General features: G+C 32.8%; 1 protein-coding gene across 1 annotated transcript in view; it reads right to left on the bottom strand.

Moving 5' to 3' along the window:
• LOC120526231 (mucin-5B-like) overlaps positions 1 to 18,272 on the bottom strand; it is a 146,925-nt gene that overhangs the window by 113,625 nt on the left and 15,028 nt on the right. Inside the window, exons 11-26 of the mRNA XM_039749335.1 lie at positions 18,161 to 18,271; positions 16,558 to 16,627; positions 15,681 to 15,818; positions 13,882 to 14,046; positions 12,364 to 12,458; positions 12,082 to 12,208; positions 10,592 to 10,847; positions 10,437 to 10,489; positions 9,438 to 9,538; positions 6,819 to 6,970; positions 6,247 to 6,385; positions 5,313 to 5,417; positions 4,343 to 4,522; positions 3,582 to 3,821; positions 2,347 to 2,503; positions 1,324 to 1,452 (exon numbers count right to left, since the gene is read on the bottom strand). Coding sequence (XP_039605269.1) covers positions 1,324 to 1,452; positions 2,347 to 2,503; positions 3,582 to 3,821; positions 4,343 to 4,522; positions 5,313 to 5,417; positions 6,247 to 6,385; positions 6,819 to 6,970; positions 9,438 to 9,538; positions 10,437 to 10,489; positions 10,592 to 10,847; positions 12,082 to 12,208; positions 12,364 to 12,458; positions 13,882 to 14,046; positions 15,681 to 15,818; positions 16,558 to 16,627; positions 18,161 to 18,271 — 2,218 coding nt within the window. The remainder of the gene's footprint in view (positions 1 to 1,323; positions 1,453 to 2,346; positions 2,504 to 3,581; positions 3,822 to 4,342; positions 4,523 to 5,312; positions 5,418 to 6,246; positions 6,386 to 6,818; positions 6,971 to 9,437; positions 9,539 to 10,436; positions 10,490 to 10,591; positions 10,848 to 12,081; positions 12,209 to 12,363; positions 12,459 to 13,881; positions 14,047 to 15,680; positions 15,819 to 16,557; positions 16,628 to 18,160; position 18,272) is intronic.

Here is an 18,272-nt window from a genome sequence, read left to right as displayed (position 1 = left end):
TATATAATTTAATTTATAATTATTGAACTTTTACTTTTAAGAACATTTTCTTTTAAATCGACCTTAGTATGGCGTAATATCTATTCAAAGATTTAAAATAAATTAAATTTTAATCCTGTACACTTTGGTTTTTCAATAGCACAACCAGGATTGTTTGTCTGTGGTTGCTCAAAAGTGGCATTAGGGAATATCAGATATGATTATTCGTTCCCATTTTGCATGGTTTGCCTTTACAGTACTTTTCCAGGCCAGCTCATCACTGTTTGCTGGTCATGATGAAAGTGTGCATCTTCATTTTTTTAATTTCATATGAAATTTGATTTCATTCTAAGTAAACACTTAGAAGGGGAATTAAAGTCCCTTTTTAAAAAAAAAATTATAAAGTAAACAAATTTATTATTTGTCATTATTTATTTTCAAATTCTTATGTCTATTTAGTTAACCTATCCATTAATCCATCCACCCATATTAGATCCTACAAAAATTCAGTCCAAGCTTTGGAGGCAGGAGAGGTATTGAATAAGCAAATGTGAACGGGATGCACCTTAATATGAGGACAGATGTTTTTGGATTCTCTGGGATTAATGAGAATGTATGGTTGGATCAGATGAAGTTTTCTACAAGCACTCAGTTGTCGACCCAACCTGCTGTTGACTTGGAGGGAGAGTTGATTCAGTATTGTGGAGTGATGAATGTTGATCTTATTGGAAATCACCCTATTATGGATTATGTCTAAGTCTATCTCATTTTCAGTAATTTATGCTAAATTAAACAATAGTGAATTTTTTTTAGAATCTTTGTTAATAATGTGACAGTCTTCAATAATAGAGATGGTAGGCTGCAGTTTCTTGGTCTGTTATTTTAGATGAGCTAAGAGAAACAGCTGTTACCTACATTTCATTCCTTGATGCTGGCTGATAGTAACATTAAAAATTAGTATTGAAGGAATGTTAGATAATGTACATTTTATTAACTACTGTTCTGTAAAATATATTATGTGGAAATTATTTTATATATTATATACTTGTTTCTTTACTGAGGCCAAGTGCGAATAACAATTCCATTGTTTTCGGGTCATATGCCAATAAAGCAAGCTTTGTTTCAAGCATGTAAGCTACATTCAATATAACAATTAGAAGTGCATTGTTCCTTCAAAAATCATACACTAGAGTAATTTCACTTTTAGTAGCTTCCAATTTAAAAATTATAGTTTTTTTGTATGTTTCATTTTAGCAATAATATTTTTATGCTTGTGTCTGGAATTGGAGCAGGAAGACTGCTATTGTGTCACCAAAAGCAGCAACTTATCAGTATATCATGTACCTTCTAGCCCTATGATCTGGTCAGAACACTTTTCAGTAGGGTTCCTGCAGGTCTTCATACATGGTGCTCCACAGGGCTTGTAGTGCCACTCACAACCATCGGGGGCGTTGTAGTAATCACAAAACAGTGCTGTAAGGGAGAATATAGAATATGGGAAACAGAATGGATTTCAGAACAAAATCAGTGAACATAATGTGTGGTGGTTGAATAACTCATAACATAAATGACTGAATTCACAATATGATTAATAATTTTACCTGTACTGTGTTTTAACTATTTTTTGAATACAAGCAAAGTTAACGATTCCTAACAAGTTGTACTAAAAGGAGCAATAGTTTTAGAATGCTTTTGTCCAGTGCTTTGTACACACGTACACTTGAATATATTGTTCTCATATACGGCAAACAGTTATTGAGTTTTACTTAATATTTAATCTTTACATTTGTTTGGCCTATCAACTGGAAGGAATCATGCTAGTATGACTAGGAGGAAAAAATAAAATATGCACTGCATGAATTATTGCTGGGCATTAGTGCCAAGATTTAAAAAAAAAAAACTGTTCTAAAACTTTAAGTTTCATATCTTGTGAATATTCCGTGAAATGTACACAACAATCATAGTGCCTTATTTTTGATGTCTATTTGGAAATATGACATTGCAGATTATTACTTATTCCATTACAAGAATAAGGAGGACAGAAGCAATTCTGGTATCTTAGGACAGTTCCCTAAAATCAAATGATTAGGTTTTCATCGGTTACTGATGGACAGTTCTTTAGTAGGTCATTGGTTGCAGTATGTTGAACTATTTGGTAGTATAATGTCAGTGATGCTCATAGATTGTGGGAAAAACTCTCAGGAACATATGAGAAACCAAGCAAATGTGGAGCTTCATGACAGTAATGCTTGTTGCTTGACAAAATAATAAATAAATGTTCTACAGGGTTAAATGTTGTATGCACATATCTTAAATAAGGACAATTTGACATTAAAGACTAAATAGCAAAGGACAAATTGTACTCACGGCAAATTTCAGGGCTTCTCCAGGCAACACATATACCTGCATCATTACAGGCTTTGGCATAGGAGGCTACTGCTGTACAGAAACATTCACAGTCTCCACCAGTGTCACAAGCACAGGAATCCCTTACACAGGCATCATGGAATGGGCTTGGGTCAACCTGTAAATAAAATAAGAGTTATTATGGTATAGTCAAGGATAGTACTACAGAGCAGGCAGTTTATCATCTTGTTAGAAAGAGAATCTGTTTGAAGTGGTGCTGTGTTGTCACCACCCTTATTTTTGTGCCATAGCTGTAGCCTGCCTGGATAGCAGAGTATTCGTTAGGGTATGCCACATATTGGTTAGACAGACAGATGGAGAAAGTGATATAATTAATGCACATTTTTAAATTGTGGCACTATGGTACACAGTTTTTGAATCTGATCATCGCTGCAACTATAGCTTGCATTCAAAAATAGATTTGTTAAGCTAGGCTATGATTTTGCACCTACATTTACAAGAACATAGCTGTTTATGCGATGATGTCTTTAGGTTAATTCTGGACAAAATGTAAATTATGTAGAAATTTGATAAGGAACATTATAGTAAAATAGTGTTTTTTATTAAAATGTATATAATTAGTTAATCACTAACATTAACACTAACATGATTTGTTGCTGACTGAGTCCTGTCAATAAGCACACATGAAACCTTTTTGCTGAATGTATGGGATGGATTAATGAGGTTTGTATACACATGTACTGTATTTAGCAAAGCTAGCATGTGTTGACAACCATTTGAAGATTATTTCTACACATTAATCTTCAGAATAATATGTGGCAAGTCACATTTTTTAACCTTAGGACTTGAGTCTGGAAGTGCTGAATAACTCCTTCCCAATTATCTATCCATCCATTTTCCAACCCGCTGAATCTGAACACAGGGTCACGGGGTTCTGCTGGAGCCAATCCCAGCCAACACAGGGCATAAGGCAGGAACCAATCCTGGGCAGGGTGCCAACCCACTGCAGGACACACACAAACACACCCACACAGCAAGCACACACTAGGGCCAATTTAGAATCCTTCCCAATTATCCTAATCAATATTCATAGCAAGTTATTACTTACCTGATCCAGCATATTCAAGTAGAAATAATTTAGAATAATAACAAATTTTAAATGACCTAGCAGTAATTACGTTAATATTATTGCTAGTTTAACAAGTCAGAAGGCACATTGGAAATCAGAGCTGTACCTGAGGATGACAGTCTGTAAACACTTGGCTTTTGATGATGCTGCACTGCTTCTGAGCCCAAGACTGCCTGTATGGGTTGCTAATGCAGGGATCTTTAGAATCTTGGGCATCTGGGCAGCTGGGGGATGCTTTCCAGCTGTTTCCAAACTCCATAACACTCACTACAACTGACTGACTTCGGGTGGTAAAGTCATTGTTTACATCTCCATCGTAGTTTCCACAAAGACCACAGACATTTCCCTTTAAAATATAAATGTTTTTTTATGAAATTCAAGAACAATAATTCAGTAAGTAGTTAATAGTGTATTAATCATAATGAACTATATTATTATTAACATATCTATCTTCATGAGGTAGTTGAATTCATACTGTTCAAGGATGTGATCCTTGTTTTGTGATTTATGTTTAAAACTTTCTGCAGCATGAATGATCTTAAAGTACTGTGGATTTATAAATAATTAATTATAAATAATATAATTCATTGCTGTTTCTTCAGATTTTATTTACTTTTTGCTAGGGTAAACCCAACTAAAAAGTACCAAGTTAATTTTGGGCCTCTTTTCCAACCTTTTTCAAAATTATGGTAACTTGGTACCCTTTATATTGTCTTATAAGACTAATTTAATGGCTTCTCAACAAAATTTGTAACAGTACTGTTTTTCTTTGAAGTGTCCTTTGATCTCACTGTGAAGGCACTATTTATACCAAATTTTAATCCTATGGCTGTTTGCTTGTTCTTCATTTTTAGACACATATTTTACCTTATAAGAAGGGCTGAGTTTGATAAACATGCTGGTTTTCCGGTCCCACATAAGTGTTAAACTATTATCGGCCTCAATGACCAGGTATATGCCCATGACACGGACTTTATAGGGCACTTCCAGTTTTGTTTCTCGTTGAAGCACTTCAAAATGACCATCCGAAAGCTTCAGCTCATTGTTCTAAAAGGCAAGCAGAATTAATATTTCAGTATGCTGTACATGCCTGTCTTTACATATTTAAACAGTTCTAGTTGCTGCAGTGTAAAAATACTTTTGTCCTAGCTATAATATTTTGTAACATTTTGAATCTTCTAGTGCTCCAGAGTTCTTTATATTGTGTATGTCAGAAAATGTATCTGAAGTTTGTTTACATGTTGTGAAGATATTTGACCAATGTTAAAAGAATATTATAGCCATTTGTGCTTTGAATATATTGGTATAGACCAACAGTCACAAGGTCCTCAACATTTATGAGAAGTTTCAAAACACACTATACACAAAAGGTATTTATTTTTCCAAAACTGTGCATGATGAACTGTTTGAGATTTAGAAGTGTTCTCTTGACGTGTTTTATGGCAAAACAATATTCCATTAACAGAGCTATCAGTCATCCTATGCTGAATGAAAAGGCAAAAAGTACATTCTAAAGAGATTCATAATTTGTATAATTTGATAACCATTTGATGTTATAAAGTGTATCCTAATTTTCAGTTTGTTTATGACATGCCGCAATAGTCTAACATCTCAGGGCTGTCTTGGATCCATTGATACTACAGCATCACATAACTTTGAATTTAAATAGTGGATGGCCAGGTGGTTAGGTGTATTATTTGTTACAAAGCCTTTTATATGAGTGCCTGACACCAAAATTCTTTACATTTTTCTTTCTACACTGAATGAACAGGGAATGTTTGATCATATGACTGTGTCACATAATAATAATTTTGCTCAGAAGGAAATAACTTATTACCCCCAGGAAAATCTTGATGGATTTGGAGCAGGTAGTTCCAGTGGTGCCACACGGGATGTTTTCAGTGATCACTCTGAAGGTCCCTTTATTTGGACCGCAGTAATCCTACACAAATTGACAGACATTCAGAGATTAATCACACTCTATAGAATGTATAAATGAAGAACAAATTATACATTAACAGATCAGATCATACATTAACAGATTATACAGTACAGATGACAGAGAAGCAATAGGTACATTAAAACAATGTGCTTTTGTTTCTTTTTAATGCAGTACCAGCAAATGGATTTAAAGTATAATATAGAAATAATATGAGAAACATATTTTGGGAAGTATTATTTTTTGCAAAGCAAGATTTCACAGAAACTTCAATCCATTAAATCCATTTCCTTCATCTAAGTCACACTGCCATTACATTATGTTTTTACTTTGGGAAATGCCACTTGATAGTTCTAATACTGTTTGATCATTGATTTTACAAATGTTTACTAAGTATTATTACATTTCATTTAGTCTGTGATTGTCTTAATATAAACTTTATATGCACTACTTAAATACAAAGGTAACCCTGGTTGTATACTGGTCAACATTCAAAGTAATATTTAGTAATATTTATTCATGGCTTTCATGTTACATTTTCCCTTCGAAATCAACAGAACAATATAACGTTCTTGCATTGCTGCCAGAAATGCTGCAATGGAATCAAGTGTACGCTAAATACATGAAGTTAATCCTTTGTAAAGGTCAATGTATATATGAAGTATGTTTAAGAACATGGTGAACATTATTTCTAGTCAAAGTAAAATTCTCATGTCAACTATGCAACATGGTTTGATACAACATTCTTTTTCCTACAATCCCATTTCTTATTTATAATGACTTTCCCAGGCATTCTGTTAGTATTAGTCAGTGGGATAAGTACATGCTATACCTGAGTTAGAGTATACTCGCAGTCTCCATTAAAGTTAAACCTTTTTCCATCAAATGTGATGTAATGTCCGTCACCATAGATTGCACAAGTACCCTGGCATTGTTTTTCTGTGCAGTCCCATATTCTGTTTTTGCAGGTGCTGTTAAAAAAAATCACTATTATTATTTAGTTTAGCAAGCAGAAAGAAACATCAAGTTGCCACATACGAAACTTGCAAAATAACTTTCTAGAGCAACCATTGAGCATCTGGTGTACCAAGAATATTGGCCCTGGTTTTTTGTGCATTGCCTTTATCTGTTCATCCTGGTACTAAAACTACACTGCAGTCAATAACCAACAGTTCCAGCAGTGTGTAGTTTTGCACTTAGCAATGCCTTAGAATTAGGTAATTGTAGTAATAAGCTTCACAATAACACATGTGCATGTTTATTGTTAAGTTTGAATTTCGAAACAAAAATATTTCATGTGAAGACAGCAGCGTAAACAAGTATGCCAGTTTCTGTTTTTCAGTAATGTCATTTTAATTACAATATTACATTATTGAGTTAAAATACTCTGTAGTTATACTGTACCAAGTGTTGCAGTCCACTTTGATCGTGTCTCCAGGGCTATACGAAGCTCCATTGTGCATGCATGGGCACTGGTCTTCAGAGACACATCCTCCATTCCCATCAGAGACAAGACCTTCTGGACATACGCATCCTGAGACACACTCTGTGCTATACTGTTAGAAGAGAAATGCGGAGAATATTATTATTTAAGAAGTGTGTAACTTCTTGGACTTATATAATAACAGTAATGGTGATTTCTTTCAACTTCATAGCTTTAACTAAAAGGCTAAAAACACAATAGGAGAAGCATCAGATATGCTTACAAGGCATATAATCCATAGATGCAAAGAAAGATGGGAATAAAAGCATTACAGAAGAACAGTGCAGCAGAAAGGCAAATTATAATACAAAATTAACATAAGAGGACAGAAGAGATATGAAAGTGAACAGCAAAATATGCAAAGCAGTTTTATCTTAAAAAACACAAAAACACTTTTACTTATATAAGCCTGTTTTTGAGATGTGAAAAGAGAGGGGCCTATGGATATATAAATTGTAGAATCCATAAATTACTATGTATTTAAAACATTATATAAATAATATAGTGTATTGCAGTAAGAAAGGCTTTCCTTTTTTATGTCATGAACTGTTTAAATTACTTAGAATCAAAAAAGTGGATTATTTAAAATAAAACAGAAGTTTTAAAAGCAAGAGAAGCTTGAAGCGACTTAAATCAAAATCTGGGAGGCTCACCAAATAAATAGAATGACAAATTAGCTAAAATGTGCTATCTTAATGATGTCACTGCAATTAATAATTTCATTTTACTATGTATAGTATTTATTATTTACACATGAAAATGAACTTAAACTTTATGTAAATCCTGTGATAACTTTTTTCAGTTCACAATATGTTAATTGACTGATATTAATAATGCAGTATGTATACATCAGTGAGTGACCCTGCTTGCTGATCATGGCATTGGAGAGAAGTGATTTACTACCTGCTGGTCAGAATTTCATAGCACTCTGTATATGTGAAAATAAACTTGAACTTTTGCTATCAGCAGGTATTTACTAGCATCGGCAGTGATAAGTGTTATGGTCAGAAAAGAGTCAAGTCGGTTAAAAAATATTTTTTTAATGCAATTGTTATTGTGCCTGTCATCAGGGTCATTGGAACAAAGGGATTGGCTGATTATGATAACAATTACTGGACAAAACCTTGGGGAAATACTTTTATGTCTAATAGGTAGATGGTCAGATAGCATTTCTCTTTTTAAAAAAGTGAAACCAATTTAATATAAGTGTAGAGATCAGAGCAATGACAAACTGAAGTTAAGAAAAGCTGATGGTAGATAATGAATTGCTGTTTCTACATTTCTTGGAAGTAAATGACATAATCAATGCTAAAACATGAGTTTCAAGAAAACAAAAGTGCAATATCTATCTATCTATCTATCTATCTATCTATCTATCTATCTATCTATCTATCTATCTATCTATCTAATCAGTCATGATACATATTTTTATCCTTTCTATGAGTAAAGAAAAGTATTATGCTTTATTATTAGTGCTGTTTATATTACTGCTCAAATGACTTTCTTGCTATTGTAATTGTAATGAAATATTTCCTGTTTAAATATTTTAGACATGGAAAATAATGTGCACTGCATTTAGTATGCAAAACATTAAGTACTTTTTTGATGCAAGAGTAGAGGGCTTATGAAAATGTGTTCAGTTAAGTTGATGGTCTGCTGTTTGCCAGGACATATACAGTATCCAAACAAGGAAAATTATCACTTTTTTATATGTTGGGTTTAAATTGTACTATTATTATGATTTTATTAAATTTTGTTTAATTTTCACTTCATATAATCCTGTTCCTGTTTCTTTCTCTACTTTGATCTACTTTCTGTACTTTGTATTATCATAGTGGTTATCCCCATCTTTACTTTGTAACATATCCGGCGACAAAAAGAATTTTGTGGTCCTGTTTGCTGTACTGTGACTTGTCATGCATACTTTGTCAGAACAACAGTGTTATTTTCTTATTAGTGTTTTTTTCTGGATTTTCCCTTACATGAGACATCACAAGGTATTATGGAAATGAATGTCCTTATTTGGTTGTGATGGTTTAAATGTACTTTGCCTTACTGAATCAAGAAAAATTAGCACTCTCAGATTTGTCAATTGAATGTTTTCAGGTGGACTGCACTCTATCAAATCCATCTTCTTTTGGAACTCGCTTCACATCATTTACACCTCAATCTGTTCTTAGTAAATAAAAAAATGCATTGCAATTCAAGTTAAAAATTAATTAAGTAGACATTTATCATATTTTTAAATTATAATTAAACAAAAACTGAATCTAAACCAACCTAAGCCTACTTTATGTTTTAAGGCAGAACATTATATTTTGCCAATATTTCATTTTTTTATATAGTTAACTTTTCATATTGTTATATAAAAATATAATTTTCATGTGCCTTTTATAACAACAGTTGTTGCAATGTGTCTAAACTAGACTCTGAGTGCTAGAATCTTGATTTTGCTGTTTTTTTATTTAAGCACCTAGGAATTCTTTTTTTTCTTTCAAAAATCTCAGTGTTTGCCTGTAGGCGTATTCAGAGTTACTCACACATGGCTTGTTTAGAGTCTGACAGCTCTTTTGACATTCTGATCCATGGGTTCCTAATTTCAATTGAGAACAATCAAGGAATACCATTGGAGCATTGCAGGCTGGAAGAAAACAAAAAGGATTAATATGAATATTATTATTTCGCTTATAAATAAATAAAGCAGGCCACAGTAATGTAGATAACACTGCTCCACTGTAGATTATTGGGTGAAATTCTGAAATGTGAACAATATACTGTTTTACTTCTCACTGGTTATCCCGAGTTGTTGATTTGATTATGCTTTTTCATTTGTTTTGCCTCAGGTCATATACTGTATATCATGATATTTTAACCCTTACTTTACACCATTTTAGCTTTGTCTTGGCAGATACATTTAGTGCTATCTCCCCAAGTGAAGCAATGTCAAACCACAGTCATATACTGACAAAATCAGTTCTTTTCTTCTACTTCATCTAAAACCTGATAATGACATTGACATCTGTCTTAAATCCACCCAACACAAGACAACTGGTGGCATAACTAATATAGCTTTATATTTATTTTAATGCTATGTATGCTTAAGTTAATTTGATTGCATATAGCACTCCAAAATTAATTCTGAGATTTTTACTTTAAATAGTCCCCAATCAGAATTTTAATGTCCTCTTTAAAACTAGACTGCTTTTTGTCCAACAATCCCCTTTTTCTTTTTCTGTTTTTTTTTTTTTTTTCTTGATTTTGGTTTCATCTGCGGTGGGCTGGCACCCTGCCTGGGGTTGTTTCCTGCCTTGCACCCTGTGTTGGCTGGGATTTGCTCTGGCAGACCCCCGTGACCCTGTAGTTAGGATATAGCAGGTTGGATAATGGATGGATGGATGGTTGATCAGTTCTTAAATCTGCTGTACCTACATTTAATATGTTTTCTCTCAACTTGCTCCTTCTGTGTTTTTGGATGTCAAATAAAATTGCTGGTAATATTTTATAGAATTTTGGTAAATGCATTATTTAAAAAAACTTACTTTGCACTGCTGGCTGACGTCCAATGCAGTTCAAATTTCCTTGTCTACAGGTGCTGAAATGAATAATTGGATTTTGTTCAATAAAAGGATATTCATTTTAATGATTGCTTTCATGTTAATCAAAAAAAAAGTTAATAATCATGCTTAGTTCTTACCAGCTTGCACCATCTTTGGTTATGACCTCTTCAGGTTTCACCACAACGCCATTGAGGTAGCATGGACAGGCACTCTGCTCAACACACTTGCCATTGTCATTCAGGTAGGTTCCCTCAGAACATCCACAACCATCCACTGATGTAAAGTCCACTCTACAGGTCGGGTCAGGCTCGCTGATAGAACGGCAGGTACGATTACAGCTGGTCATACTGTAGCTAAATGTCATTGTGCTGGGGCAGTTTTTGGAAAATTTGTCTAGTAGAAAAAGTGGAATACAAAAACATACAATTTTAAACCAGTAATCAATTTTGCACACTGGCACAGTTTCATCATTTTGGTGGTATGTCCACCTAGGACTTTTTTCTTTAATTCAAAACATGAAATTGATGTTTCTGAAAGGCATTTTCTATAGGTTTTATATAAATATTAAATAATTAACAGGCAGATAATTGATTTTTTTGCTTACTTTGTTGAAAAACTCTTTTAACTTATTAATTTACATCAAAAGTCTACCTGTTAATCATTAAGAAAGAATGACCCATGGATTGTTTGTATTCAGCAAGGAAATAAATGAAAATAAAAAACTGTAACCATTATAAAACTGAATTGAAGAAGGAATCTTGCTTTGATTGCTGTTTTTTATATGTTTGTGATCAGAAAGCCTTCAAAAACCCATTCTAAATAAATGAAGGCAGCACCAGTACATACAGTATGTGTTACTTTTTCTTTCCATTCTCCAGAAGAATGTTATAAAAGTTATTTCATTGCCATTCTAACACTCCAATATCCCAGATTTTACAAATCGCCACAGAGGTCACCTTACTCTTAACTTTGTAATTTGTAATGTACTTGCTGTCTTTGTTTTCATAAGAAGAAAAGATTTTATTTAATTTTTCTCTTCAAAAACAATAGTTGATACCTACTGAGGATACCTGTAGACTGACTAAATGATAATCATACATGTTTTAACTACCTTGGATCAAACATAATATCAAAAAGATTTTTCTTTCTTGATTTAACATCAGTGCATTTTCTGGAACATTATTTAAGCAATATCTCTATCAACAATTTATTTTAAAACATATTAGATATAAGCCCAATAGTGATAGATTTTCAGTATAAAAATAATCTATTCCTTGATCCCTTTTGAAGAGTATGGTTCCCACAATCAGAATAATGTATACATACAGTAATTTCCTCAAAGTATCAAGATACCTAATTTTATCAGTTTATGTAGTTTTTTGTTTGGTTTTCAGTTCAGTTTACAATTACGAGCCTTATAAAAGAAAGAAAAAATTGAAAGTTTGAAATAATTAATGGCTATAAAGATATTAAGATCTTCAAATGCATGAGTCTGCTTCAGAATAATATGTATTTTTGTTCAATTACAAATTAAAAGAAGTGGCCTAAAACCACAGTTGTGAGTATATAAAGATTATATCCACATAAACATTCCATGAAGTATCGATGCAATGATTTAGAAACTTACCACACATGTTGTCTCTCCAACCATCTATTTGGATCCCCTTGAAGGCACAGATCCTTACATACGCAGAGATGGAAGCGCACATCCTGTCCTCACTATTTGAACCACTGCAGGTGTCAAACAGACAGTTCTAGGGTGAAAGTAAAAAAAAAGATCAGATACTGTATGTAAACAGATTAAAGCAGTAAAGCAGAGCCAGGTTAACTGCTAGTAAATACTGGGCTAGTTTTGAATATGGATTAGCAATTTCGGCAGTACATTTTGTAGAATTAATGGAAAACATACCTTTTGGTAAGGAGCAGGGCTAACCACAGAGTGGCACTTTGCAAATGGCCCAGTTGGAAGAGATAGAAGAGAGCACCAGTGCTGAGCATACTTCTCTGTCATTTGCACAAAGGAAAAAAGTAAAGTTAATATGTAGTGCTATGATTCTCACTGCTCATCATCAAACCTCTTAATAATGAAGTTATAAAGATCACAAGTGCTTTATTTTTATTATCATAGTAAGCGTATGATGTGTGACTCATAGCTCATATGTAAAGAAAGAGTTGGAAAGGATATAACCAAAATACCAATGCAAAAATAAAGTTACGTAGTTTACTTTTATTGGATTTTACTCTATCATGTAATTTGTTTTTCTTTATTAGTGCAAAGATTTGTATGTCATGCTAACTGGGGTCTCAAAATTGTTTATTTCCTAAGATTTTCCTGAGATTTGCTATGTGAGCTATTCTTTTTCGGATATTTTTATCATTTACTGGTAACAAAAATTACCAAAAACAATTTCCATTGTTTGTATTGACCTTGACTTGAAGTCATGTTAAAGTATGTGAAAATGTTCATGATGACCTGGTGTCTCATTCAGGGCTGATTCCTGCCTTTCAAATGCTTTTGCATCCTCAGAGTGGTAAGCAGATTTAAGAAACAGATGGATGTATGTAGAAGTCTTGGCTTGTAAATGCTTAGAAATATACTGCAGTAGGAAGTAAGAACTATATTTAAAAATGACGTTGTATAGATTCTGCCCAGAGGGGACTGGGCGGTCTCGTGGTCTGGAACCCCTACAAATTTTATTGTCAGACCTTACTTATTCTATGTTAATTAATGTTGACTTATGTTTATTTTTTATTGTGTCTTCTATTTTTCTATTCATTTTGTAAAGCACTTTGAGCTACATTTTTTTGAAAATGTGCTATATAAATAAATGTTGATTGATTGATTGATTCATTCATACTCGTTTCTTTGGAAAATCAGTATAGCTTTTGATACGTTCATTGAGATAAACATACATGTGAGCTTTGTGAATCTTTCACGGGGATTGATTTAAGGGTGCACAGGGGTAAGCAACAAGATATATTTAACCTGTTTTCTGTTTAAACCCCTGAACTGAAAGACAGAGCCCCTGAAAGAGACCACTGATGCCACTTTTACTCTTTATGGTGAATAACTGAGTTTTCTGGTTGCTACTCTCTAAAGATATTGTTTCAGTGTCAGAAGTGAAATGAAGTAATGATCATTAAATTAAAAGTTTCCTTGTTAATCTCCTTGAACCTGTTGCTGGGCTTTCTGATACTTAAATGTTCCCTTATGCCTTAGTGCAGTATACAATTTTATTGTTGATATTCTATATAAATTATTTTTTAATGCTGAACAGATTTACATTTTTCATATAAACTAAACATGTTACAATGTGTCCCTAGTTTATCCCCTTCCATTTAACCCAAGCTGTCCATCCCAAACACACATGAACTGAAGTTTTGAAAAACAATTTTCTATAGATATTTTTTTCTAAACAGTGCACACCGTTTTCAATGCTAGCAGCACAAGGATTGTCATAGAGGTCATTCATGTCTTCACATATTGCCTTTGTCTTCCAGCTGTTGCAGAATGAAGCAGCAGTTCCTTCAAGTGCCCCACTTTCAGCCTTGAAATCGTCCACTTGAATATTGTTAAAATTACCACAAAGGCCTAGGAGTGGAAAAAAATGGAAAACAAACATCAATGAAGCACCCACAGAAAATAAAAGGCTCCTTTAATATGATTCCCAGTGAAGTCAAAATGAAATATTAGGCATTCACATCAGGTATTATTAGGGTACGATTTAGTTTCTTGTGGTGCATAGCAATGAAGAACAGTTATGGAGGATGTACCTGATTTCTGAAGTAGTTAAGGTTTTATTCGCCATTTGTAGTGAGTGCTATACATTGAAATTCTAACACTCTTTTACCTTTGAAACTTTTTTTTAAATAATAACTACAAGTAAAGAACCAAACCATGCCAATCAAGAGTGGGTTAATGGTGCTCAAATTCCATTAATAATATTAATAAGGATAATAAATTCAAATTTAGGGGGTTCCTTTTTAGGATATTATTGGGATTTGTCTTCATAATTTTCACTATCTTGATGCTAAATTGTTTTCTGATTATTTCCTGTAATTATAGATCCTCTGAATATCTAATCTAGTTAAAAGTCATTGTTACAACATAAAGCTGAACCGTATCAAATCCATTAAACAAAGCTGAAACAATCAACATAACTAAAATCAAAATTCTACCAGAATTCTTATACATTTTCTAGAACATCTCTCTGTATATAAATAGATGCAAAAAAAAAAAAAAAACTGGATGCAGCTATAGCATAATTTATGAGATATAGGAAAAAATCATAAAGAAAATAAATATTGTCTCAGAAATAAAAACGGAGAAAGGCCTGGATTTTAATTACTGGCTAGTGAATATCCACACACTGAAACTTTTGTTGTAAGTGTATTACAGTGAAGACATACTTGCATGACTAGCCTGTGAAAAGAATATCCTTGTCTTTGTGTGCTTTATTCTGCGTGTCAATAACTACAAATTAATGTAAACAGGATAAAACTCATTGATGCAATAGTCAGCAAAGGTATATCAATTGCACTTCCACAAAATATGCTTCTTCTTTTCCCAAAATATATGTAATTCAATATTTTATATATACATAGTATGAAGTGTCTCAAAAGTTTATAAATCAGTGATGTTTTTGCATATTTTGAACAATTTTAATTTAAATATAACATCTCATAAAAATCAGCAATAAAAGCTCAATAAAACATTGCCCTTTTATCAACTACTGATGCTCAGAAACTTTATTACTAGGTTCAATTACTAATGAAGAAAGTATTACAAATTTGGATTACATAGCATAACAGTCTCTCCTTGTTTTCTAAATTTTATAATGATTTGGGGAATTCATTGCTATTCATATTCCATCTAAAGCCATTTTTGAGATGTACATTAAGTAGGTAATGGATTGCGGTGTATTTTGCCAGTCTGAAAGGGTAAAGGTGATGAGGTGAAGAGGAACATTCAATTATGAACAGACCTTTGCCTGTATATAATCAGAAATAAAAATACTCAAAGTGTTATGCTATAAATTCAGAGATTCAAGGCTCAAGTGAGCCATAGAAGAAGGGATTACACTTTGAGTGTTGGGTGAGGTACTCTGATGAAGTTCAGATCTCTTTTAACTCAAAAAATTATTTATTAAAAAGTGTGCTTCATTTCTTAAGAAATATGGATTGCCAATGACAAGAAGAACAAAACTTGAAGCCTACGATGCTTACCAGATGTCTGCCCCTTGTGAGAGACGTCAGTATTAAGATAGACCTGCATTAAGGGTACAAGCTGCACTTTTATCTGGAGCCCAAATGAAGTCTGCATAATAATGTAGAAGGTAGAAGGACTGAATATGGTCACCTCAGCTAAAAAGAAAAAAAAATATTTAATTGAAAAATTCTAATTAAACAATTATTTATTGTATAAGTATTTATATTTTTAGAGGAGTTCATTTTTCCATAACAAGTTTTAATTTGTTCTTTAATACCTGCAATGTTATATATAGTTGCCTTAATAATAATAAAAATAATAATAATAAACATTTTATTAATATAACACCTTTCCCATGTTCAAAGAGCTTCACAAATTTGACAAAGATCAACAGGGCATATGCAGCATTGGATACATATCTGCATAAATACTAAATAAAGATAAATACATATACAAAGCATTGAAACAGAGTAAGCAACAATAAACTAGAATGAAATAAAAAATACGAATACTACAAGAAAGCACACAATTCTTCATGCTTTGTTCTGATTACTGTATGTATTAGACGTATATTTTAATTTTCTATTGGTAAGTACATAATTTAATATCCATAAATAATTAAATTAACATATGAATACAATTATTTTTACTTGATAATGCAGTAACTGGTACAAGAAAGAATCTTTTAGAATCATTTCAAATGAGTCAATCTTTAAAAGGCATTTTTGAAAGTAAATGCTACATATTACCCATGTCGTTCCTAACCCGCACTATGGATTAACAAAACAAAACAAAAAAAAATCAACTAGAAAAACTTCACAAAAAATTCAAACTGGTATATTTAAAAAAGTTACATAAAGAAATGATAGAAAAATAGTAGTCAAATATGCTCACGTGTGTTGAGTGGCAGCTGAGATTGGAATGAGCCAACACTCACTTCTCCACTTGCCATGATTTTAAAGATCTATAAATGTGAAAGATCATGTTATTGATAGGGAAAGTACTCTTACCCTGTACTAATACAGTCTCAACGTGCAATTTATTTGTAAAAGTTTTTCATTAAATCTGTCATTATGTCACAATTTTACATTTGTACAGAAGCAAATAAATGCATAAATGTGAGAAACCAGTATGCATAATGCAGATAATATGGAAGTAAATGGCTGCTGTCTCTTCTAGGGCAGGTTCTTGCCTTTCTTTTATTTATGCTTAGATTAGCTCTGGCACCGCCACAACCTTAATAATTTATATAAATGTGTATACTATGACAAATAACATTGTTGCCTAAATGTCTTGTCAATTTGTTGTTTTTTGGAAATGTTTATTTCCTTTTGCATTTAAAAATGGTTAAATTTGTTTTTAGTTTTTATGATTGATTACATTTTAGCTTTATCTTTTTCTCCTTTAGTGTAATTCATATATACATTTTTCAATCTACAATCTAAGCTTTTTAAACTGTAAAACATTCAAGCATTTTATTAAGAAAAAACTCATCTTTATACTATAAAGTGAACATTGTTCATAAAAGTGGACTTATTGACCCATCATTTTCTGGACATTTGTAACCAAATACAGAGCCATGGGTGGTAAGATCCTTTCACAGCATAAGGTAGGAACCAACTCCAGATAGAGTGCCAGTTCACTGCAGGGCAAATTCACACACACCCAAGCGCTCATTTACCAATACCTGACTGATTAAAGTTACCAGTTGGCCAAACATGTATATCTGTGGGATAACAAACACAAAATGTCCATAAATGTTGAAGTAGAAAGCTTCACACAATTGATGACAACACTGGGCTTAGGTCTCAGGGGGTTTAGCTGAAACAGTGGTAACTACTGTACCACAGTGTCTTCCAAAATGGATTTACATTATATTTTTATTTCTAAATTTTGGTCATTTGAGCAGATTGTTGCATTACTATATAATATGATTTTTAGCTGTTTGGGTAAAAAGAAGAAGTCTGAAGTACTTTAGTAAATTTTTGTTATTGAGCAGAGCTGGAATCTATCCAAGCAGCACTGTATGCAAAGTAATAACCAGCCCAGGATGGAACAGCAGTTTGTCACAGCCAGGACACACTCATAAAAATGCTTCCATTCATTTAAACCAACTCAGGTTTTAGCTGCTAGTTAAAGTATGACTTAAAATTATTGGGAAAACTGGAGTAAAACCCATATATACAAGAGGAAATCATGCAAACTACAAACAGGGTAGCTGGGCACTGAACTTGGACACCTGATGTTGTGAGGCAGCTCTCATGGTCAGGCATATTTAACAAAGCATCTTGGCTTATTCTGTGTATTCTGTGAATAACTGTTGAGAATAAATGTTCCATGTAAGAATAAAAAAGGAAACAGATATATACTCTGTATCCAAACATGATTTGAAAATTTTTACCTTGTACCGACTCAGAATTAAACATTCCAGAATGCAGATAGCATCTTAAGCATGTTTAAAATAACCTTAATTCTACAGAGGAATTAAGATACTTACTTTACTTCCTCCTTTTATGACGAGTGACACACTCTTTAGGCATGTTTCAGATTCTGACACTCCACATTTAACAATTTCCCCAAGCACCACAAAATCATCACTGTTGCGTTTC

The sequence above is a fragment of the Polypterus senegalus genome, chromosome 1, assembly GCF_016835505.1.
Source record: "Polypterus senegalus isolate Bchr_013 chromosome 1, ASM1683550v1, whole genome shotgun sequence".
Classification (NCBI taxonomy): domain Eukaryota; kingdom Metazoa; phylum Chordata; class Cladistia; order Polypteriformes; family Polypteridae; genus Polypterus; species Polypterus senegalus.
Note: the sequence above shows the minus strand (reverse complement) of the source record. Positions and strands in the feature narration are given on the sequence as shown.